This window comes from Gopherus evgoodei, chromosome 18, assembly GCF_007399415.2.
Source record: "Gopherus evgoodei ecotype Sinaloan lineage chromosome 18, rGopEvg1_v1.p, whole genome shotgun sequence".
In the NCBI taxonomy this organism is placed as follows: domain Eukaryota; kingdom Metazoa; phylum Chordata; order Testudines; family Testudinidae; genus Gopherus; species Gopherus evgoodei.
Window position 1 is genome coordinate 12149825 of NC_044339.1, and position 25636 is coordinate 12175460.

The 25636-nt window shown below is 42.4% G+C and overlaps 1 protein-coding gene across 2 annotated transcripts; it reads right to left on the minus strand.

Moving 5' to 3' along the window:
* Positions 1 to 1739: 1739 nt before the first annotated feature.
* On the minus strand, positions 1740 to 25617 carry NMNAT1 (nicotinamide nucleotide adenylyltransferase 1). 2 transcript variants are annotated; one of them, XM_030537950.1, is made up of 5 exons: positions 25487 to 25617; positions 7161 to 7334; positions 4368 to 4551; positions 3509 to 3654; positions 1740 to 2332 (listed from the first exon to the last, which is right to left on the minus strand). In XM_030537950.1, exons 2-5 carry the CDS (start codon positions 7276 to 7278, stop codon positions 1920 to 1922), a joined length of 861 nt encoding a protein of 286 aa, XP_030393810.1. In that variant the 5' UTR covers positions 7279 to 7334; positions 25487 to 25617; the 3' UTR covers positions 1740 to 1919. The 2 variants fall into 2 exon arrangements, with proteins under 2 accessions (XP_030393810.1, XP_030393809.1); XM_030537949.1 differs by lacking the exon at positions 25487 to 25617 and adding an exon at positions 20323 to 20431.
* Positions 25618 to 25636: the final 19 nt, after the last annotated feature.

The following is a 25636-nucleotide window of genomic DNA, read 5'->3' on the forward strand; positions in this document are numbered from 1 at the left end:
CTTATTGTCCTTTGCTTTATGCTGTAGTTACAGTAGGAATAATATATATTTAAAATGAATCAGACTATTATATACTCCAGATTTTGCAGTATGCTAATTACTATGCATCAGTGATAGGAGGAACTGTAACAATTTTTTTTTTCATTTTCATGAGCAGACATTCCCAAGCTTTCAGTTAATACACATGACAGTGGAAGAAAGTGTAACTTTGCCTTGAAATGACTTTGTCTTTTGTTGTAACACAGTGAAGTGTTCAAAACAGTTGGGTTGTTTATCACTTTACAGGTTTATCACTGAACAGCCAAACTAAATAGGTTAATTTTGCTTTCTGTTTCTAGTCAATTTCACTTTCTGGTTCTAATGCACTAGTGCCTGGCCTATAGGTACACTGCAGCTTAAATTGAAATAAATTATGTCACTCAGGGGTCTGAATTAGCTACCCCTCAAGTGACATAACTTATGCTGATTTAAGCGCCAGTGTGAACAGTGCTATGTTGATGGGAAAGCTTCACCCAATGACATAGCTGCCGCTGCTCCTGGGGGCTAGAGTAATTAAGCCCGATAGAAGAACTCTCTCCTGTCAGCTTAGAGCAGCTACACCAGTGAGCTTACAGCAGCACACCCCTGAATGACTCAAGTTTTAGTCAAAGATATCTGTAACATCAGAGTTTGTAAAACCCATTTTGTTTCATTTCATTATGCTCATATGTAGGTATCAAATTGTAGCACTTAATGATTCCCCTTTAAAATGCATAATTGCAGGGCCTGCTTCTCCACTGTCTAGCATCTCTTGTTGCTGTTCATGTGCAAAGTGAGTGTAAAACAGCAGCACAGCTGAGTGGCAGCATTCTGCACCCACTTCACTCTCAATTTGCACAACTGTAAATGACAAGGTAAAGGACAATGGAGGAATCAAGCTCCTAAGACCTTGTTTTCACTGCTAAAAAGGTCTATTCTTAAACTTCAGGATAATGAACGAGTGTCAGCTATCCCTGAGGTAAAAACACTGAGAAGACAAGTTACTTTAGGCCTTGTCTACACTGCCACTTATAGCGCTGAAACTTTCTTCACTCAGGGGTGTGAAAAAACACACCCCTGAGCGATGCAAGTTTCAGCGCTGTAAAGTGGCAGCGTAGACAGTTCTGCAGCACTGGGAGCTGTGCTCCCAGTGCTCGGAGCTATTCCCCTCGCGAGGGTGGTTTTATTACAGCGCTGGGAAAGCTCTCTCCCAGCTCTGGAGCAATGACTACACAGCCACATTAAAACGGCAGCGCTTTAATGTCGGCTGTGTAGACATACCCTTTTACTGTGAGGTAGACTAGGGCTGTGTCTACACTACCACTTTCAGAGCTAAAACTTTAGTCATTCAGGGGTGCGAAAAAACACACCCCTGAGCAACAAAAGTTTTAGCGCTGAAAAGCGACAGTATAGATAGCACTTTATTGCCAGGAGCTGCACTCTGGGCGATAAAGCTACCACCGCTCATTTGGGGTAGGTTTTTTTAAATCGCCGGGAGAGCTCTCCCCTGGTGATAAAGTGTGACTAATCTGGCCACATCACAGCGCTGCCACGGCTGTGCTGTAATATGGGAAATGTAGACATACCCTTGGTGAGATCAACAGAGCTGACCTTTCCTAGTTTATCTTATGGTAAAACTAAGTGCCTTGTCCTCACTGTATTTTTACCTCAGGATAGCTCATGCATGTTAACTAACCTGAGGTAAAACATACTTTTTAAAATTTTTTTAAAACAAGGGCTGTGCTGTAAAAGCTTAAGCCCCATATGCACAAAACTCCCATTGAATTCAATGGTACTTACATACGTACAAGGGCTACATAATCAGACTTGATTTAGTAGGAGAGATTAAACATCTTCCCATGTTCAAGCATAGGGTTTTCACAGCATAAAGACAGGCTTGATTACAGTGTCTGTTCCTGCTTACACCCCCTAGCATGTTTCTGTAAAGGGGCCAGAATAACTCCAGTATTCCTGTCTTCACTTTCTGGACTATACAGGTTGTGTTTTTCAATGTAAGCCCGGACTGCATCAGGGACCAGGTAACGGATGCTCTGTCCTCTCCTCAGTGCTCTCCGGATCTTGGTGGAAGAGATGTCATTGGTGATCCACTCTTCTACCAGGTGAATGTTATTCTTGTGTTGCCACAGCGTGTCAGATTCATAGATAAATTTCTGTGCATTGTTTCCAGCTCTAGTTATGCAGACAAGGCCATGGTTTGCCACAATTTCAGTGATGTCTTCCAGCTTCCACAAGTTGGGGATTCCGAAGGACTCCAGGATGTCAGCTCCACAGAGCAGCTTCAGCTGTGGGACACCTAAAATAAGGGAATGGACGAAGGTTCAGTTTTAGCCACTGATATTTGCTGACTCAGCAAGGATTTAACACTTCCTCTCCATATCCTGGGTATACTGAGGTAATGGGATGAAATTAAGAAAAGGAACATTTAGACAGTGTATTAGAAAAAACATCCTGATAATAAGATTTATTAGGCTATCCACAGAATAGTCTCCAAAGGGAGCAAAAAGCACTATATATATTAGCACTAAATATATTCTAAGGGATGAGCCTAACACTGGCCTTGTGATGAAGCAATCGACCACTGAAAATGAGACTGCTCAAGGGGGGGAGCTACAAAAGGGTTAAATATAGAAAGGTATCCTAATTTTAGTAAAACCTTACATGACATTCCAAAGGAGAAACCAAATACAAAGCTGAAGATCTGAGGAAGACGTCTGTGGACCTCGAAAGCTTGTCTCTTTCACCAAAGGAAATTTGTTTGGCTTGATAGTTGTATGCCCTTCATGGGTGGCTAGTGTTAGTAGGCTCTGGCCAGAGAAGACTAAGATGGCAAATTATTTTTAAAGGATCAAAAAAACAAATTGGGAGAAAAAATCCATCATGGAAAGTTGAAAGGGACTTATTGGCTGAAACCAAAAGAGGTGGTAAGAAACTGGCAAGCTTGTTAGATCTTAGTTCATGTGGGTGCTCAGGTTAAATAGAGATGAATAATAAAATTACATCTTTGTAAGAAGTAATAATCAATCTGGATGTTAGCTGGAATTTGTAAATCACGCTACTCCACTTTCATGGGGTTTTAAATTACACCCCATCCGCATTTCTGGATATACAAGGGATTTCTGGCTTATTGTCCTTCCTTTCCTCACTGAATAAAAAGAGCCTCTGACCCACAATTCCTTAACTTCAGCTGTAGTGTGACAAATCTCAGTAAACTAAATGATTTTTCCGGTTCAGATTTCTGTGATCCTAAGAATTATTGTAAAACAAGATTACTTCACCCTGATAGTCTACTATTATGAAGGAGACCACTGATTCATGCCATAAAATCTAGATGTTTTATTTTCTCTACATTGTTTAGTAGGGAGGTCAGAACTGAGATTAATATCAGAAAAATGCTTCCCAATGGCAGATCACCATGGCCTGAAAATAAGTTTATGTTGCTATGGGGATTTCTTTCGCAAACATACTCAACCTTTTGTTTCTGGACTCAGTTGATACTTTTTAGCAGGAATGTATCTATTGGCTTCCTGTTTTCTCTTTCGGCCTGGCTTTATTAGAGGTACAGCATTCTGCAGGCTGTTAGCAGGAGTAGAAGATGCAAGTTTCTGATGATGGTATCTACAAAATAAATAAATTTTGTAAGAGTATTAAAGTTGTGCAATAGCCTAGGGAAGAGAACCACCTACTGAATCATATTTCATCACTTCCTCCTGCAGCAGCACCCTGAGTTTTCATAGAGATCTCTTGAGAACTGCCCCAACCATGGGTTGTGAGATCTGAGTCCTGCAACTGCCAATGTGCTGGAGCTAGACGCATCAGCAATTCAGTAAGTTTATTTTTTCAATTGTACGGCATTAGAATGACACAAACCATATGGAGAGGAAAGGTAGACACAGGAGCATCACGGGGGTGAAGGAAGATTGAAAGATAGGTATTCCTTTGAAGTTCTCACACTACTTTTAAAAGCACGGAAGAGCAGCATTGTGCATTAGCAGAGCTCAGTGAGGGAAGCATGGGCCCACTCTACTCTTGGCTCTAGTCACCATTATGAATCCCTCACTTTCTTCAATGCTAAAAAGTCATCAAAAGTAAGTAAATGATATGCCCTTGGAAATTTTACACCGTTCATAGTCTCACCATATATGCATGGGGGCCTAATCCCTCAACCCTTATTTATGTGAAAAACTCTTGCTCATATGAATAGTCCCTTTGACTTCCAGGACTATTCATGTTATTAAGAGTTGCAGAACTGACCCTTAGCCATTTAAACCATTCCTGTCCTGATCCAACTAAAGGAATATGTGTCTTTTCAGTGTATGGCTATGCAATACCGTAGAACTTTGAGTGTCTCCAGCCACTCATTCTGGCTGCTTTCCCAGTCATCAACTTGCACCCAGTCTGAGCTTTCTGTAGCAAGCTTTGCCATGGTTACTCGGTGACTGGCGCTGATCAAACTCTTCTTCTTATATGCATCACCCACTGGGGAAATGATTCCTTTGATTACGTTGTATTTTCCTGCATGACAAACACACCCACACAAAAACATAAGGAGTGACTGAACAGATGTCAACTTCACTGTATTGTACATAAAGTACTTCATATGCATGGTCATTATGGTCTTTAAAAGAAGATGAATGCTATTTTCCCACAGAGCTCTGTTAACCAATCTACTGGAACTGGAAAAGTGCTGTGCACTGTGGCCGATGAATGGAGCACAACTATGAAAGAGAATTTGAATCATGCTGCCAAGTGTGGGTGCTGCAGACTACAAAAAAGCTGGTGTGATAGTCTCAGGGTTTGGGGAGAAGAGGCTGGGACAGATTGACAATATATCTGTGTCAAACTGTGAACTCCTTTTTGTTTTGTGGACCCCATTTTGTTTCTGGCTCTCTCTTTTGTATTATAACCTTTGTTTTGAAGTGTGACCTTCACGTTGTATTGCAGCCTTCGTTGTGGATTGGAGGATCCATTTTGTAGCAGGGGCTTGACACCTAGTCGAATAACTATGTCTGAGAAGCAATGACAGAGCAATCAAGGGCTATCAACATTGAATGACTCTTCCCTAGTAGAATAATGGTTTTTCTATCATTAGTGTCTGTGACTCTGAATGACAAGGAAGAAACTGTAGTCCCAAACTTACCCAGCTGGAACACATTATATGGGCTTGGCTACACTCACACTTTACAGCGCTGCAACTGGGGTGTGAAAAAACACCCCCCTGAGCGCTGCAAGATACAGCGCTGTAAAGCGTCAGTGTAATCAGGGCAGCAGAGCTGGGAGCACCGCTCCCAGCGCTGCACGCTACACCCGTAAGGGATGTGGTTTACATGCAGCGCTAGGAGAGCTCTCTCCCAGCGCTGCCGCTCTGACTACACTCACACTTCAAAGCGCTGCCGCGGCAGCGCTTTAAAATTCCAAATGTAGCCATAGACAACAGGGGGTATGTCTACATCTACAATTTTGTAGCGCTGGTTGTTACAGCTGTATTAGTACAGCTATATAGGGCCAGCACTGCAGAGCGGCCACACTTACAGCAACCAGCGCTGCAAGTGGTGTTAGATGTGGCCACACTGCAGCGCTGTTGGGCGGCTTCAAGGGGGGTTCGGGAAACGCGAGAGCAAACCGCGGGAAAGCAGGTCTCCTTCCCCAGTTTTGCTCCAGTGTTCCCGAAACCCCCGAGCAAGCAGGTCTCCTTCCCAGCGGTTTGCTCTTGCGTTCCCCGAACCCCCGAGCAAGCAGATCTCCTTCCCCGCGGTTTGCTCTCGCGTTCCCCGAACCCCCCTGCAAACCGCTGGGAAGGAGACCCGCTTGGGGGGGGATTCGGAGAACACCGGAGCAAACCGCGGGGAAGGATACCTGCTTGATTACCAGAGAGGCTTCCTCAGGTATGCTGGGATACCTGCTTATTCCACGGAGGTCAAGAAAAGCGCTGGTAAGTGTCTACACTTGATTACCAGCGCTGGATAACCAGCGCTGGATCCTCTACACCCGAGACAAAACGGGAGTACGGCCAGCGCTGCAAACAGGGAGTTGCAGCGCTGGTGATGCCCTGCAGATGTGTACACCTCCTAAGTTGCAGCACTGTAACCCCCTCACCAGCGCTGCAACTTTGTGATGTAGACAAGCCCAGGGAGACAGAGATTGTTTTAGAAGAGGGTTGCTTTTCTCCACAACGTGCCAGGCCATTGGCACATGCAAAATGACCAGTTAAAAGAAGTCAGCAAAAGATGCACAGTTTAAGGATGCTGATCAAATCCAGGACTCACAGGAGGGATGAGACTAGACTTTGGGTTGGCGGATGCATTCAGGATGTTGTTGTTCTTCAAAGATCTGTTACTCTTGAAAAGGTTAGAGAGTTAAGTGTCTGTGATTAAGAAATTCCTTTGTTAAGTCTCAGAGTAGCAGCCGTGTTAGTCTGTATCCGCAAAAAGGAGTACTTGTGGCACCTTAGTGACTAACAAATTTATTTGAGTGAAAGCTTATGCTCAAATAAATTTGTTAGTCTCTAAGGTGCCACAAGTACTCCTGTTCTTTTTGCTAAGTCTATGTTCCTTGACTACCTCCTACCACATTGACCCTGAAGGTTTTAATTATAAACCAGGGCTACAACAGCCAGGTGGACTTTGGGGGAATATATCTAAGCAACTGAGGGCTCAGGAAGGCTGAGGCATTGGTTCCAGAATGTGGGATCCTACTGACCAAGAAGCGTGTCAGACCCAGAATCTACCTCTGGGAGCCTGTGTGAAATACCCAGAGGTAGGAACAGTGACCAGTCACTACCTAGACCCAGGCAGGTTTAGAAACACATGGACCTAGGAGTTGGGGTTGCTTACAACAAACTGGTGCTGGTCCACAAGAGCGGACAGCAATACACTGTGACAGAGACCACTGCCACAGATATAACCTATTCCTGTGCTATATTCCCTGCAACTCTGGAAATTCTTCTTTGTCTTAGGTTAATTATTATCATGCATACACTCATACTCATCTCTACATCTTGTGAATTGGAATCCGAATATAGACACTGTCATAGCAAAACAATCGCAGATACTCACACATATGCACTCACCTAAACACACACATCTCAGAGCTATATTTGGAGTTAGTTAAGCTATTATTCCTACCTGTTTCATGCAAGTAGTCTTTAGCCAGTTCAAACAGCCTCAGGTGCATGTTGGTGATTGGATTGAAAGAACCACAGGCCAGCAGAACGACCTCTGTCTTGTTATCTGGATTCTCCATAGGATTTCCCTGAAGCCACAGGTCCAAATGGAGAACTTCAGATTCACAGCCACAAACTACAGTAAGGGGAAAGGACAAAAAACTTGTTTTCTGCTCCTATAGAGAACCTGAATAAAGCAGATCGTTTGATTAGAAATTAACAACCCGTCATGCTAACATCAATGTTTGCTTTAGAATCTCTTACACAGGGTTTCTCAAACAGGGGTCCCCGCTTGTGTAGGGAAAGCCCCTGGCAGGCCAGGCCAGTGTGTTTACCTGCCCCATCCGCAGGTCCAGCCGATCGCGGCTCCTATTGTCCGCGGATCGCTGCTCCGGGCCAATGGGAGCTGCTGGAAGTGGCAGGTAAACACACTGGCCTGGCCCACCAGGGGCTTCCCCTAGCTCTGACATGATGCTCCACTTTTGAAATTAGGAGGTTAACACCGGATGCAATTCTGCTACCTCCAGAAGGTGTAACAGAGAAAGTGCGACCAGAGAAACTGGCTGGGGCAAAGGTGGCTATCTGGGCCTTAAGTATGGGAAACATATAGTTGGGGCTACTCAGGGCTTCAAAGGATGTAGAAGGAAGAGAGCAGGGGGAGACAACATGACATGTGTGTGTAATAGACAGCAACGTGACTGTACTAAGGAATAATTCAGAGCTTTAGTAAAGAGTAAAGTGTAAATGGTGAATAATAGCCATTCCAGCATTCAAAAATCATGAATCAGGCCTCTCAAAAATGATGAGGTTTATTCTTTTGGAATGTTGGTCCTTTTATTTGCATATGGCTTTCTGAGCCATTAGGGTGCAATCAATTAATGTTTTCAATACACTTTTCTCCACAACCCTGAAGGCTAGAAAACATACTTTAAAAAAAAAACAAACCTAAAAGCTAAGATTTTCATGCAAGCTCTTGATTCCAGTAGCTGGGGCTTTAATTAAAGTAAACAAACAAACAAATAAAAATCACAACACTCACAACAGAATTGTGAAAGTTGGCAACACTGCAATTTATCCCAAACCTGTAGACTCCTATGTTCCAGTCTAAAGACATCAGCAAGTCTAAATCATTGTACCACCACTCTACCAGCTGACAGTTAATGACAGAGGGAGACCCACTAACTTCCTCATTTCCTTCTCAGCATTAGCTTGCATCATAATCACTGTGAAGATAATACATTCTGTCAATGGCTAAGGTTAAAAAAACAGTGATGTATGGTATAATTAAGATTTAAAGGTCCCTGTGTTTATTTTTTGGCAGACTTGCTAGTAAATATTAGTTTAATCGAGAAAAAAACAGAAGCACTGGGTGTTTTAAACACATTCATTAAATATTGGCTTCAGTCCACAATCACCAATGTATATTATTTTAGGCTGTAATTCTTTTCTGTCAAAAACTACTATTCTAAATTAGTACTCTCAAGAAACTTAGGAACAGATTCTTCACTCCATTACGCTGGTTTTACACTTATCGAACATAGATCTGTCCAGGGTGATCCATTCATTAGTGATCTATGAACTAGATTATTGCAACTCATAGTTAGGAGTGGAACCACACATCCTTAAAAAAGCTCCTGTTGGTAAAAAATGCCAGTCTGCTTAGCTGCGCAATTTGCCATTAATGCATCTCTCCAGCATTCACTTTCCCACTGTCTTCATAATGAACACAGAAACTGCTTCAGATTGTGTCCTGATTTTCAAAATCCTCCAAAGGACTGGTCTAGGTACTGAGGCCATGGCTACACTGGCGCTTTACAGCGCTGCAACTTTCACGCTCAGGGGTGTGAAAAAAACACCCCCCTGAGCGCTGCAAGATACAGCGCTGTAAACCCTCAGTGTAAACAGTGCCGCAGCGCTGGGAGCGCGGCTCCCAGCGCTGCAAGCTACACCCACTTTGAAGTGCAACTGTAGGCATGAGAGATCACTTCTCCCTCTGTGACTGTGACTTCCTAGACAGCTATATTCAGGTGAAACAATTCAACTACTGATCAACAGGAAGAGATTCATGAGTCTCGGAAACAGAACTTTTGTAGGAATTGGACTTTGACTATGAATCCTTCTGCAAGAGATCAGAACAAACACATTCAGAACTAAATGCAAAATTCATCTCTTTAGGTTAGCTTTTCCCCAAAAAGTTATTCACGCAGAAAGATACACAACACAGCACACAAACAGACAAACTATAAGCTATTATTCTTTTACACATTTCGAAGGAAGAGAGAGATATTGTTATTTTAAAATATTTGGGAGGCATTCAGATACAACAGTAATGGAGGCCCATGTAAATATGAAAATACCAAATCACCACGTTTAATACAGAAGGCAGCTCCAACATTACTACATTTGGACACAAAAATATAGAATCTAACGAACAATCCGATTTACCTGAACGTAGTGACAATGATGTCTATTAGTTGTATCATAAGGAACAAAATCTTTTCTAGTCACCTTTATCCGCTCTTCCTACCGAGACTGAGAGCAGACAAAATTCCTCTGCTGGCAGCTTTGCAATTTAACCACAGGAGAAAGAAGAGCTCCTCTTAGGGTATGGCTACACTTGAAATTTCAAAGCGCTGCCGCGGCAGCTCTTTGAAGTGTGAGTGTGGTCGGAGCGCTCTACGGGTACACTCTACGGGTGTAGCTTGCAGCGCTGGGAGCCGCGCTGCCAGCGCTGCAGTACTGATTACACTGAGGCTTTACAGCGCTGTATCTTGCAGTGCTCAGGGGGGTGTTTTTTCACACCCCTGAGCGTGAAAGTTGCAGCGCTGTAAAGTGCCAGTGTAGCCAAGGCCCTAGCTCTGAAGGTGAAGTTATCACCAGTTTACTTGTTCTCTTTGCTACTGTTCCATTCAGACTGATCTATCAAAATTCTTTATATTACCATTCAGCTCCCTGCCTCTCATCTTCTATAATTTAAGACATTTTCCTTTTTAAATCAAAAGAAAACAGAGAAAAAAAATCACTTCCTGGAGACACATGAATAGTTAAAAGTATCTAGACTTACTATTTAACAGCAGTATCAGAAAGTAAAACAGGACAAGCAAATTGAGTAAATATCCTTTAAAAATGAGGAAAAGAAGCCATAACATTTAGCCTAGTTTGCCACTAAAACGTAAATACGTAATTCAAGATTATTCAGGTTTTTTCCTGCAACACTGCTAGTGTTTCCAAATTAAAGGATACATCTTGAAGTTCTTATTCAGCTTTTACTCTACCTTTACTTGTGCAATACTTCTAATGATTTTGTTAATGTTTTCTCTGAATAAAGATTTCAGGATTTTGCCCAACTGAGGAGCCTGTTTTCCCTCAAAACTTTAATGGAAATCCTATGCACACAACAAAAGAATATAAAAACTAAATATGAAAGACTAAGGATCTGCTCTTAGCCTCAGTGGTGTAAATTCAGAGTAACACCATTGGTTTAAAAGGAACTGTTCTCTATTTACAAGTTTATAACCGTGAGCAGAATCTGACCCTCATAGACTGAGCCTGTTACAGGAATTTTCTGTAAGAGCTGCTTGATCTTTGAGTGTGGTGTAGTGGTTTGGGTACAGCTTGAAGAAGCTAGGGTTCCTGAGTGTGCCTCCAACTTGCTAGGTGGCCCTCGGCAAGTCTCTTGGCCAACTTTTTCAAAAGTGGGCTCTGATAGTCTGTGTTCTTGGCTGTCCCTGTGTATTTCCCAGGGGTAGCGTACAGCAGGGCAATCACTTGACCATGTTAGTGCCAGTGCCATCCCCAGGAAAGTGCGAGTCCCTTCCATGCAGTGGTTTGCATCTCCTGTCCGGGAGCGTGTGAGCCACTTGCACACACTAGTGTGACCAGGGACAGCTGCCAGTGAGCCTGCCCCAGTGGTTTCTCTGCTGTGCTTCTTGGTCCAGCCGCTGGCCATGGCCCTGCTGGTCTTGCTTGTTGTGGCCAAATGGATGGTGGTGAAGGGCTCCCGGTGGTGCCTGGTGCGCTTTGCAAACTCTGCAGATAACTCTCTGTGCCTGGGGGCAGACACTGCCTGGCTGGAGTGAGCGGCAGCTGCAGAAGCAGCAGTGTTGGGCTCTCAGAGAGATCAAAGGCGATGGGGGGCACCATAGCCATGCAATTTGGGAGCTTAGGGGGCAGAGCACAGTGGAGGATAGGGGGAGCCAGATTTAGGAGTGGCCTCCTTTTGCCTCCCCTTCCCAGCTGGAGCAACACACATGAAGCTCTAACTATGACTCACCCCACTAGCCCTGGGAAGGTAAATAAGGTGCCAAGGGCATAAGGGAGGTATAAGGTGCCCATCCATTGCAAAACTGCTACTGCTGATCATGGCTGTATTTTTCCCATTAACTTTTTCAGAGCTGGAATCCTTATAGGGGCCACCTGGCAACAAGCTCCTGTTTCAGGCATGGGCATATGCTGAGCTAAATTCATCTCCGCTGTAACTTACCTTACAGGGTCATATTAGGAACGAATTTGGTCCAAGACATCCATAGTATGTATGTGACAGCCACAGCCAGACAAGTGTCATGAGGTGAAATAAGGCAGGATCCAGGAACTAGGTTTTTTTTAATCAGAGACTAACAAATCACTGAGAAGCCACATCTGACTTTCAGATGCGCTGAACACCTAAAGCTCCCCAAGACTCCGTTTGCAATTGTGGGTGCTCAGCAGATTTGAAAAATCAGACATCAAGTGGGTATGTAAGAGATGGTGAACAGGCTGAGAAATGGAGTCCATTGCAAGAGAGTGAGGAAGCTACTGTATCAAAGGCCAACTTGGGGAGCAAAGTATTGGCCCATCTGGGCTTCATTTAGGTTTAACCCATCCTTGCTTCCATAGATGCCACTGTAGTTAAACAGCTGGAGGAAAGCTCTAGTTTCTGTATCGAAATAACCCCTTTCTATCCCATAAACTTTTTTATCTAAGCTGTGTTTCCCTCTTCCCCTCCCCCCCACGAGTAGTGGTGCAACCACAGATATGGTTAGGATGTCAGCAGAAGTTAAGATTTTTATTTTGTTCTTTTAAGGTGGGCTTTTAAAAGTGTTTTTAACCTTTACTAAAATATTAAGGAGGTGCTGGGAGGGGGAACTGGGGCATTATATGACCCTGCATTAAAAATTAGCTATTCTGCACTAATACTGACAATTCTCGTTATAATAAAGGGATTCTGTGCTTATGGTGACCTAAGGGAAGTAAGCTTCATTCAGGTGAATGCTGGGCTTTTGAAATCCAAGGGCAATTGATAGCAGAAATGAACTGTTGGGCATAACAGAATTTTCTCACTCTTACCCAGCCATGTATTACTGGAATTAAAACCTCTCTTAAATGGTACTTCTCCCAGATTCTTGAACATCTGATCAGCTCAGCTATGATTCATTACTGCCTGACTCACATGGCCTACCACCTGAGCTGAGGAGTGCCCAAACACCATCACAGTTTAGACTGTAAACAGAGTTTTGTTTTAGGGCTATTTAATAGGGGTTTGTATATCCATGGCACACAACAGGGCAATAGTTTAGAATCTCTTAAGTCCAGTAAAGGAGCAAAAATTATTAAAGCCTGAATTCTTTATCAAAAGGGTGAAGAGTTGTGTACAGGGTAAGTTGGGATATTGTTTATTAGCTTTTAATTATGATTATTTCTGAAAGGTGAATTTAGTGCTTCTGAACTAATAAAACTAATAGCACTGACTATAGCCACACAATGCTCCTCAATCCCAACTCACAACAACATCCTTGTCTTCTGAGCAGAGACCTATAGCAGTGTGGTACTTTTGTTCATGTGTTCAGATCCAGGTAGATTTCTAAAGACTAGGATGAGACCATTAAACTACTTTTACCTATGAACCAAATTAAGATTCTAATCCAGTTCTACAGAGGTGAAACTTCAAAGTTTAATTCACTGAAACGCTTAGCCTCCATTGCCACTTAAAAGAGCTACTAGTATTTAAAGGCAAACGTTGATTTTTACAAGATAGATACAAGATATACCATGTGTCACAGGGTAGAATGGTGCTCTCAACATATATAAAATATGTTTCCAGATACAGTAGCAAATGTAGCATAAACATCAATAGATATTGACTTTCTAGTAGAAAGGAATAGAAGCTTGTGAAGAGAGGCCTACAAAATATAAAATGGTCCAAATCAGGTTGGGACTAAAATACTGAAAAGCTTTGAAGGGAATATTCTCATAGGAGAGTACGTGTAGGGTTAGACCATGCTTAGACAAACAGATGAGGGAATTAAATTTGCTATTATAACAGCACATTGTCAGGAGACAAAGGCCTTGTCTACATTGAGAGGATCTAGATGATACAGTGGTAGAAATTCATGCATCAATATGCCCTTCTGCTTGCACCATTGCTTGCAAAAGTGGAGCTGTGTTGGTGCCAGGGCTGGCTCCAGGCACCAGCAAAGGAAGCAGGTGCATGGGGCGGCCAATGGAAAGAGGCGGCACGTCCAGCTTTTCAGCGGCAGGTCCCTCAGTTCCTCTCAGAGTGAAGGACCTGCCGCCAAAGTGTTGCAATTTTTTATTTTTTTTTGCCACTTGGGGCAGCAAAAATGCTGGAGCTGGCCCTGGTTGGTGCTACACGGCAATGGGAGAACTCCTTAAAATTCCCAGTGCAGTTAAGGCCTTTGTCTCCAGATTAAGGTTTGCTGCTGCAAAATCATGTAAAATATAAATTCAGTTCATCTACACGCGTCATCTAATAGTACCATGTCCCTTCCTATCAAAGTGGTCCCCTCAAATCTTTTAATTTTGGATTTTCTAAGTTATTCCCAAACTGCTTGGGAATTGTTGGATGCTCAATATCTTTGAGCAAGTCCTTTGCCAGCTTTAAATATGGGACCAAGAGTTGAATGGCTCAGGTAACCACGTAACAGAGTTGTGTACTGGTGTAATATTTTACTGTGTAGTAAGTAATTAATAATAATGTGACTCCTGTCATTTTCTTCTTAGTCAGGTTATAGTGTTTGTTTTTGGAATCACTATTCCGCTCCTTCAGCTCTACATCCTACAGAGGTACAAAGAGGCTTAATTAGTAAAACTTGTAGAGGTTAATTTAATGCATGCATGATGAATTCTGAGATTAAAGAGGGAGAAATGAAGCAGGTGTCTTACCTAAAGAGCTGATTTGAGTATTCTGAGATGTTCTTGAGAAGAGCGAAATCATAGCCTGTCCCATAGTTTCTGTTCCCTTTGACAAGGAGACTGGCAGCTGTTTTCACTCCCCTGAAGATCTGACAGCACAAACCTGAAGGACTGAAAACTCCAATAAAGGACATGGCAGGAAAGGCCTGTTGACGTTTTAACTAGGTGGTACCATTTTCAACTCCTGTTTCTATATCAGCAGCCTGCTAATTTAAAGTAAAGTAGTGATGGCAGGTGGTCCTGCAGCCTGTATTTTGGAAATCACCAGCAGTCCAGTGTCACCAAAAGTTTCTGATAAATATCTCTATGATAGCAGGGTGACAACTGAGATAAGTCTCCTAGTCTCAGCAATGCCATAATAAATGGTACATGTAATAGGAGGAAGAACATCTTGCTATTTCTTTCAAACGCATCTTCTCTTAGGAAATCTCTACTGAAGTTTCTCTGTGCTAGTTGGTGTGACAGAGATCTTTCTGTTGAATAAATATAGGTGGATGAGACGATGGATATAATTTGGTACAGTGATCTGTGTATTCAGGAGTATAGGATCCTGTACTATTGTATTAATTGCCTTGACTACACAGTATGTATGTATTCAAGCCTTCAGTCCACTTCTGATTTTATGTTTTCTAAAGCAAAACTATTTTCTACTTCATTTTAATAGGATCCTTTGGTACATCTACACTACTCGCCAGATCGGTGGGTAGCGATAGACCTATTGGGGATCGATTTATTGGGTGTAGTGTAGACGTGATAAATTGATCCCCAATCGCTCTCCTGTCGACTGCTGAACTCCAGCAGTGCGAGGGGCAGAAGCAAAGTCAACGGCGGAGCCGCGGCCTGCTGATCCTGCACCGCGAGGACATGAAGTAAGTAATTTTAATCGATCTAAGATATGTCGACTTCAGCTACGCTATTCTCGTAGCTGAAATTGTGTATCTTAGATCGACCTCCCCGAGTGTAGACCAGGTCTTTGGTTTCTAACAGCTCTTAAATGAAAGGACCTGAGTATTTTAACAAACTCTTAGTCTCAGCAATGCCATAATAAAAATGTTGTTATAGTTACAACTGGTATACTTAAGTTGAATAATTTTGTTTCGCTATTACGTTTTATAATTAATTGCAGGCTCTCTGCATTTTTTCAGTTAGAGGATGGATTGCTGGGCATATAAAATGGAACAGAATAATCAAAAACTAGGAAAATATTAGCCTAATTTTGAAATTAGTGAATTGGATTAAAAATAGTGGAAGCATGTTTTCTGCACCTTCAGACTACTTCTAGTCATAGTGTCAAAAAGAAGTATTGCTACTCCTTTAATTTATCAATTGAAAATATGGACAACCATTGCTACAATGATAACAAGAAATATCTCTCACAGTTGCTTTCTTACACAGGCCAAAACTAGCCCAAACTTTATGATCTGTGTCTGATGCTGTCAGTGAGCACTCTGACTTCAGCAGGTACTTTTAAAGTTTCTTTAAACGAGAAATTAAACCTTTTCTCCTTCATAGAATCAGGGCCAGCTCTAGGTTTTTTGCTGCCCCAAACAAAAAAAAAAATACATAAAAAAACCTCCGGGAGCGCAACTGCCGCAGGAAAAAGAAAAAAAGGTGGCCGGAATGCCGCCCCTGAAATTGTGCCACCCCAAGCATCTGCTTGGCTTGCTGGTGTTTAGATCCAGTCCTGCATAGAATTAGCTTTATACATGTTCCTGAATACTGTATCTACCTGACAATTTAAAGATATGGGTATCTAAATTAATTAAAGGGCACTTTCAAGCAATTAGACCCAACATTTAGATTTTGTTTAAGTGAAACCTAAAAAGAATATGTTCTATTATATTCCTTTAAAATTTAAATGAAATGTTTATTTAAGTATTCTAGTGAAGTCCTGGAAACCCAAACAGGGTAGTATGGTGTTAGCATGTATGAAGAAAAGCTGATTAAAATTACAAGTAAAAATGACCAATCTATTTTTGTTGTCGAGGCTGAATTAAGTGAAAATAATAAATCAATAGCACTGATGAAGAGTGATTTAGATTTCTTAAATGTTCAGTTTTAATCTAAGGTGTGGTGGGTAAAACAAGTAAATAATTTTCCTTATGTAAGTGTCAGAAATAATGTCACATATTTGCACTGCCTCTATTTGGAGTGTGGCTTTTGTGACAAAGTACTTAATAGGGTGAGTGAAACTGAAAGAAACTATGAATGACCATAAATACAGAGTAAATCCTTTTCTACTAATTTAATTTCTTTTCACTTCTTTTCCCATCCTTCTCTCACCCTAAATATGTCTTAGTGTTCTTCGTGGCAATCTGACTTTCCAGTATGATTTCTCCTGAACTGATTATGAACAGACTAAAACTGGAATATGTTACGAGCTAGTCTCCTGTTGTAGCTGTCTGTGTCCTCTATGCAAAGTACTGAATATTCCATCGTTGTTCCCACAGCAACATCCCTGCCTGGAAAATTCTGACAAGGCCACTCTTCAGTAGGAAGGGGGTGAAGAAATTAGAAATGTACCGGTCCTTGTAACAGTCACAGTGAGGAGAATTTCAAAATGAGAGAGATTCATAGCAAAGTCTTTAACTATCAATATATACAAAAATCAGCGGGCTCTTGAATGGAAACTGCAGGGCTTTGGTGTTCTTATGAGGTTCACGCTGTGTCAGTACTTTTCAGTGCTTTCAAGAGTTTTTACACCGAATTTTTCAAATCCTCTTCCTTATTAGCACAAAACAGTTAGCAGGCAAGGACATGAACGGTTTGGTGCCACTTTGAGTGCAGTGCTTGCACTGGCATCAGCTAGAAGAGTTGCTATGGAAACAGCTATGGAACAGGAGAAAGAAGGAGCTGGACTTGCCTTTGTAATGCATAAAGCTCCAATTTCAAAGAAGAAAATGACTCAGACTGTACCTGAATAGAGTAGATTTCCTGCTTCTAAAAAAAAGGGGAAAATAATCAGAAACTTAAGGATGAAAAATATAGGGTGCCTTTTTCAGCAATGGGATCAAATGACCTTTAGCATCATGGCAGCTAATTTTACAGTCTAGAAAATCAGGCAGCTATTAAACTGCATCATAAACTTGCCTTCTAACTCATCTCTCTCTTTACAGATTGAGGTATTTATAGGCAAGATCTGATTATTCACATACTCTCAATTTCTTCATTCCTGCTGACATCTGCAGTTTATCAACATTTCCTCAGCAAACCTGTGTCTGCCAGAGAGCAGAAGGGCTGAAATCTAATACCATTGTATAATATGCATTTTCTGATACTGTAATTTTAAAAACTAACGGCACTTTCAGAACTGGGGTCCACTTACTATGAAGTGACCCTCGCCTTTATATTCTAGCAACATTCTGATCTACTTTGTTGAAAAGTGGTGCCCTGTACAAAGGGAAATGAATTAGCTTTTCCTAGCAGAGAACAGTCATGTGCGACTACAGTAATTCTTACAGCCCATCTACTGTCAGATTGTCACATTCAACTGTTCACTCTAAGTTGAAACTATTTAAGAAATTAATGTGTTGTTGAATTATGGACTTCTTATTCCTTAAGCTTTTTAGAGAAATCAACAAAAAGGATGCAAATTATTCACTGGTTTAACTCCATTGGCTTCAAGGTTGAATTTGGCCCAAAGGCTTTTTAAAAAGTCATTCTTATAAAGGGAAGTTAAAAAATTCAGAGATTCCTGTGCTAACTAATGTAAATTATTTAATTTCATACAATTTTTAGAGTACCTCACAGTTACTCTCATTCATTACAATTGTCATGTCTTTCCTCTAACTGTGAAGAACTGCTCACTGCCCTGTAATAATCAGGAACAACTCAATTAATTTCAGTGTTCTTTTACAAAAGGATTTATTTGAAGCCTGTTGCAGATTTCAAAGCCCCTTACTTCTACTACAAATCTGTGGAAATGTAACTTGAGATCAATGTGTCTTATGTCTTGGAAAAATTTTTTCCTAAAGACTTGTTAAAGGAAGCTAGCTAATACCTATACCTATCTTGTTTATGTAAGTAAATCTTAAATGTGTACTGTTTTGTAACTCTCCAGAAAACTTGTGCTGAATGAGGAGATAACTTTTATAGAATATTGGTTTATGTATTGCAAGAATAATATTTTGAGTCTGTTGCACAAAAAACATTAATCCATTTCTCCTGATGTTTACTTTAACTCTTTTCATACTAGAGCTGCCTTAAGAAAATTTGGATAAATCTCTATATTGTGTTTTTAGGGACAGTTGATAATTAAAGAAATAAATTGTATGATTCTGTCCCAGAAGATGCTAAACAACATCTTCAGTATTTCTCTAGCTGTGATTTAATCTTTGTGACTCCAACATTAAGTGGGCCAGTCCTGTTCAGTAACTAGTAGCTCAGGCTTAAAGGAAGATACTGAGATTTTTAAAACTTATTCTATACTATTTCTAAATAGCAAAGAATCAGTGCCTGGCACTTAGATCAGGCAACTGGATATGAACACTCCTTGATGCTATTGCCAGTTCTTACTTCCTTTACAACCTTGGACAACTCACTTAAACTTCCTTTATCTCAAGTTTAGTCATCCATCAAATGGAGATGGCAATACTTACTGAACTCAGAGGAGTTGTGAGGCTTCATAGTGCATGAGCACTATGTGAGGGACACCTGGAAGATTCTATAGCAGTGCAAAGTATCATCAAGAGACTAATGCAGGCCTGTACTTATTCACTGATTTATTGTACCCCTCTTGTAAATCCTTATAAAGCCCAAGAAACTTGCCTCTCAAGGAAGTTGTTACAATGATTAAAGATAACTAATGAAATTTAGTATCATGTAGAGCCAGCTTACGGTGTGCTTTCTGAGACAATACCAGTGACACCAAGGCCTGGTCTACATTACGAGTTTAGGTCGAATTTAGCAGTGTTAAATCCAATTAACCCTGCACGTGTCCACATAATGAAGCCATTTTTGTCGACATAAAGGGGTCTTAAATTTGATCTCTGGACTCCTCACCGACAAGGGGAGTAGCACTGAAATTGATATTGCCGGTTTCAATTAGGATTAGTTTGGATGCAATTTGACGGTATTGGTCTCCGGGAGCTATCCCACAGTGCATCATCGTGACCGCTCTGGATAGCAATCTGAACTTGGATGCACTGGTCAGGTAGACAGGAAAAACTCCGCCAACTTTTGAATTTCATTTCCTGTTTGCCCAGCACAGAGAGCTGATCAGCACAGGTAACCATGCAGTCCCAGAATCGAAAAAGAGCTCCAGCATGTATCGTACAGGAGGTACTGGATCTGATCGCTATATGGGGAGATGAATCCATGCTATCAGAACTCCGTTCCAAAAGACAGAATGCCAAAACATTTGAAAAAATCTCCAAGGCCATGATGGACAGAGGGTACAACAGGGACTCAACACAGTGCCACGTGAAACTTAGGGAGCTGAGACGAGCGTACTAGAAAGCCAAAGAATCAAACGGACGCTCCAGGACAGAGCCGCAAACATGCCGCTTCAACGCTGAGCTGCAGGCAATTACAGGTGGGGCCGCCACCAATACCCCACCCCTGTCCGTGGACTCCAATGATGGGGTACTCTCAGTCGCCATACCTGAGGATTTTGCATTCGGGGAAGATGATGAGGAGGACAAGGTTGAGGAGAGCACACAGCACAACATTCTCCCTGACAGCCGGGATCTTTTTCTCACCCTTACTGAAATACCCTCCCAAGGCGGTATCCCGGACCATGAAACCACAGAAGGAACCTCTGGTGAGTGTACCTTTGTAAATATAAAACATGGTTTAAAAGCAAGCATTTTTTAATGATTAATTTGCCCTGAGGACTTGGGATGCATTCGTGGCCAGTACAGCTACTGGAAAAGTCTGTTAATGTGTCTGGGGATGGAGCAGAAATCCTCCAGGGACATCTCTATGCAGCTCACCTGGAGGTACTTTAAAAGCCTTTGCAGGTTTTTGGGGAGAGCAGCTTTATTCCATCCTCCATGGTAGGACACTTTACCACGCCATGCTGGTAGCAAGTAATCTGGTATCATTGCACGACAAAGCCTGGCAGCGTATGGTCCCTGTGTTTGCTGGCATTCAAGCACCATCTGTTTTTTATCTCTCTGTGTTATCCTCAGGAGAGTGATATCATTCATGGTAACCTGGTTGAAATATGGGAATTTAATTAAGGAGACATTCATAGGTGGCCGTTCCTACTGGGCTGTTTGCCTATGGCTGAAAAGAAATCCTCCCCACAGTTAGCCAAGTGGTGGTGGTGGTGGTGGGGCATTGGCACTGTGCCGTTTGTGTTTGGCTAGCAGGGATCTTCCCTGATACCAGCCACGCGGTGTGGTGGGGGGAGGGTTAAAGCAGTCATCTCAGAGAAAAGGATGGGGGTGGTGTTAGTTTGGTTTCTGCTGCTGCATGTTAACACAAAACCCACAGCCCTAAATGGACAACTCAACGAGCTATGGTTGGTATGGGAAAGGAGGGCACTGCTGTTATGAAGGTTGCAGAGGCTGAAAGACTATGCCTTACCATGGCTGCCTGCAAGCTGAATTCTGTTGCCTGGCGTGTTTGATCTCTAACACCAAAGCCACAGGCACTCAATGTAAGATGCAAAAAATGACCTTGTACTGAAATCACATGTGCTATGTAATGTGAATAGTGGTGTTCACCGTGAAAGAGTATACCCATTGTTCTGTAAAATGTATCTTTTAAAATACTTCTCTCCCTTTTTTTTCCTCCTGCAGCTGCAAATGTTTCAAGCCTCCCTCCTCCGTCCCAAAGGCTATCTCAGATAAGGCAGCAAAAAAAAACGCACACGTGATGAAATGTTCTCTGAGCTCATGCAGGCGCCAGCAACCCTTCAAACATCGAAATGCACATTCTACCACCATTCCACACTTGCTCAGCTTATAGTTGAACAGCTCCTTACTACTGTCCAGGGTGCCTGTGTACGGCTTCATGAGCCAGGGCATTAAGGGGTAGGCTGGGTCCCCAAGGATAACTATAGGCATTTCAACATCCCCAACAGTTATTTTGTGGTCTGGGAAGTAAATCCCATCCTGGTGCCGTTTAAACAGACCAGATTTCCTGAAGAGGTGAGCGTCACGAACCTTTCGCAGCCATGTTGGTGAAATGTCCCTTGTGATCCACTAGTGCTTGCAGCACCATTGAAAAGTACCCCATGCAGTTTATGTACTGGCTGCCTTAGTGGTCCAGTCCCAAGATAGGGATATAGGTTCTGTCTATCACTCCACCACAGTTAGGGAATCCCATTGCAGCGAAGTCATCTACCGTGACCTGCACATTTTCCAGAGTCTCTACCCTTGATAGCAGCAGCTCAGAGATTGCGTTGGCTACTTGCATGACAGCAACTCCCACAGTAGATTTGTCCACTCCAAATTGATTCCCGACTGACCGGTAGCTGTCTGGTGCTGCAAGCTTCCACAGGGCTATCGCCACTCGCTTGTGAACTGTGAGGGCTGCTCTCATCTTGGTATTCTTGAGGTTCAGGGCAGGGGAAAGCAAGTCACAAAGTTCCTTGAAAGTGACTTTACGTATGCGAAAGTTTCAGAGCCACTGGGAATCATCCCAGACCTGCAACACTATGCAGTCCCACCAGTCTGTGCTTGTTTCCCAGGGACAGAATCCGCATTCCACGGCATGAATCTGCCCCATTAACCCCATGATGTCCACATTGCCAGGGCCCGCGCTTTGAGAGAAGTCTATGTCCATATCTTCATCACTCTCGTCATTGCACTGCCGTCGCCTCCTTGCCTGTTTTTTTGGCTTCTGGTTCTGCAAAAACTGCACAATAATGGGCGAGGTGTTTACAATGCTCATAACTGCTGCGGTGAGCTGAACAGGCGCCATACTTGCCGTGCTATGGTGTCTGCTCAGGCAATCCAGGGAAAAGGGCGCAAAATGATTGTCTGCCGTTGCTTTCGTGGAGAGAGGGTTGACTGATGACATATACCCATAATGACCCGTAACAAATTTTTTGCTCCATCAGGCATTGGGAGCTCAACCCAGAATTCCAATGGGCAGCAGGAACTGCAGGAACTGTGGGATAGCTACCCATAGTGCACCGCTTGGAATGTCGACACTTGTTACGGTACTATGGACGCACACCGCCGAATTAATGTGCTTAGTGTGGACGCATGCACTCAACTTTATACAATCTGTTCCCAAAAATCAACTTCTGTAAAATTTGAGTAATTTTGTAATGTAGACATACCCCAAGAACAACAGTATAGATGCACATAACCATTAATTATTCACTCTGAAATATTGTACAGTATATTAAGCTTCTTTTTCTCTTGGGAGGGATGAGGAGAGAAGCTGCTGTCCCCATTCTTCAAAGTCTACCCTTTCTTCTTGGACATGAAATATGTACATTGCTACCTCTGGAGCGCAGTAAAGCCACTCCTAGGTCATCCAGAGTGGTACAACATGCTTTCCTCTTCCAAGGGCTGCATGTGCTGCCTCGGAGCAGTCCCAAATAAAATTACTTTTTAAACTCTGTATTGAACTGTTTTGCACTCAGGGATGAGAGGACAGGTATATGACCTGACTGTTTTCACTTTCCCCATTCATTTTAGTTTGTTTGCATTGGAGCCAAAAACTGAATATTTGGTTCAGTTAAATGCAATTTAAGGGATTACTTATTGGAACCCCTGAAAATACAGTAACCTGAGGTAGCTGCAGACTGTCTGGGTAACAGAGCATAAATTCCACTCAGCCATTTTTACCCCACTTTTCTCTCTTAGGTTAAATAATATGAAGTATCTCTTTAATGAACTAGCAGAAGTGGCTTGCCCAGCAGAAGTAGTCTAATTAAAAGTCTAATAAAATGGTACTGGATATCCTGGGGATAGTTTATAGCAGCCTCTTAAGCCAGGGACTTTCCTATGGGATGGTCTTCATTGTATTATATCAGGCCTTGTGGCTGAGGGGTGAAAACATTATCTAAAGTTGTATATTTCATAGTAAGTGACCCCCATTTTAGCCCAGAAAATCAGTCTCTTCTCTATAAACAGGAATTCCAATAAATTCTCCATGTTGTTTGGTTTTTATTGTTTTGTCTATGTGAAAGAGTGAAATCATCACTAAAAAGCGTGTGAATCTTCCCCAAAATAACAAATACTCTTCCAGTCCACCAAGATGGCCCACTGCTTGGATTAAATCAGCTCAGGGTCGAAGAACAGCTGTTTAAAGCTGGAGCTGAGCAAGATGGAGCAGAGGAAAGCACTATGGGAGTCTGCAGTCTCCTTTAGTTGGAGGAACGCACCCACAATTGGTCAGTTTGATCTGTAGTTTAGGATTCCTCCCTGACTTGTAAACTCTCACGGTGCTATGATAAACAATGTTGTCTACCATCTCTGGTTGCTGATGAGACTCCATTTCATCCAAACCAGATGATATGACCTGCATGCCCTTATCATCTATTGGTTAGATTGCTGCAATACAATATATCTGGGCATAAAACTCTTGAACTATAGGAAACTTCATATGCTAGACATAAATGCACTAGCTTTGTTTGAGCTAGTGTTCTAAAAAATAGCACTGTGGTCATGGCAGCACAGACAGCAGGTCAGGCTAGCCGCCCCAATACAATCCTGTTTGACCCACCACTCAGTAAGTACATGGACTGCTAGCCCAAGCTGCTACCCTTGCCACACTGCTATTTTTAGGTGCCAGCTTGAGCATAACTAACATGTACATCTACCCAAACTGGGAATAGCACCACCCAACTGTTGAGAAAATGTGCCTGCAATTTCTTCCATGGGAAGAAGGAGAGAGAGAAAATAAACTACACGTGACAGATGTTAATAACATAATCGAATGCAGTACTTTTGGAAGGCACTCAGATGCTATGGTAATAAGGGTGCTACAAGAATTGCTATAGAACAAGAGAGCCTCCTGCTCTGAATGTCCTTAGAAAGGCTAATCATTTGTACCAACTCAAATAATATTTTTCCTCATAATAAAGTTTTGTTAAGTAATGTATTATAATTTAGGACTGTTAGGTATTGAATTAACACTATCAAAATTATTCCAATGTGACCAGAAACAATATTTAAAACACTCATACCAGTAAACAATAGTTCTTTGTTTTTTATCCACTGTCTCTCATTCACGTCCCCAAAAGCCAATTCCTTGGCATGTACTGATGAAAAGGTCCTTATGCATTTGTATGTACTTAGTTTAACAAAGCTGAGGTGAGTTACACAACAGCCAACTATTTTCATGCCCACTACAAAATAAGACAGTGAAAATCTCTCTCTAATGATATCTGAGAAGGATAAACAAAATGACTTAAATAATATTAGTTCCCATGGGGAGTTTTTGTAAATTTACAATGTTAAGGTAGATGCTCAAAAATTCATTGGAGCAAGCAATAAAAACATATATAGAATACACTCTACTTTTACTAAAAAACCTTGTTTTGTTAATGCCGACAAGAACTTGTTTTTGTTGCCACTTTTACCAAAGATTTTGGATTTGGTTTCAGTAGGAAAAACTGACAGAAAATATCCTATACACCTGCATACTACATAGGTGACATTTTCAATAAGTGCAACCCATACTGGTAAAAGTCCAGGACTTGTATAGTGATGTTATGCGTTATAAACAGCTACCACCTTCAATCCCAGAGGTGGAGTACTTCAGCGTGGGACCAAGTGATACTGAGAACAGCCAGGCTAATTTAGGTCCCAGTCCCACAAACCTTATTCCTGCATGTAGCCTGTGCTCAGGCAAGCAGTTCCACTGATGGGATTTACATGTGTCAGTAAGGATTGGGGGAGTAACATATACTCATTTGTAACCGCCTTTGGCAAAGCAGGCTGTATTTCACTCTCCCGGGGCAGCGCTTGTTTTTATTTTAGTCATACAGAGGTAAGTGAAACGGACTGAAAAACTGGCAGCGCGCTGAGAGGGAAGTCCCTTGCCAGGTACAAGGCCACCCGGGAGGGTTGAGGCCCCGTCTGCAGCCAGATTTCCCCAGGTGGCGCCCTGCTCTCCTCCCCACACAGCGTAACCCAGCCGCGGCCCCTGGGCTCCTCGCCCCACCGCGGCACCCCTCAAGCTGCTTACCCGCCTGACTGGCGCCGCCACAGCTCCGCGGGGAACGGCCGAAGGGTCGGACCCCCTGTGACCTGGGGTGCCAGGCGCTGACGGGACCGCCTAGTACAGCGCACACGGAGTGCTTCGATTGGCTATTCGGCGCGGAAGTGGCTGTAGGTC

What these genes read in the sequence shown, in the direction of transcription:
- NMNAT1 (XM_030537950.1), bottom strand. Translation starts at nt 7,278, where the DNA reads ATGGAGAATCCAGATAACAAGACAGAGGTCGTTCTGCTGGCCTGTGGT. An exon ending in GAGACACTCAAAGTTCTACG is followed by an intron (nt 3,655 to 4,367) that starts GTATTGCATAGC and finishes TTTATTTTGTAG; the next exon opens with ATACCATCATCAGAAACTTG. An exon ending in ACTGAGTCCAGAAACAAAAG is followed by an intron (nt 2,333 to 3,508) that starts GTTGAGTATGTT and finishes CCCTTATTTTAG; the next exon opens with GTGTCCCACAGCTGAAGCTG.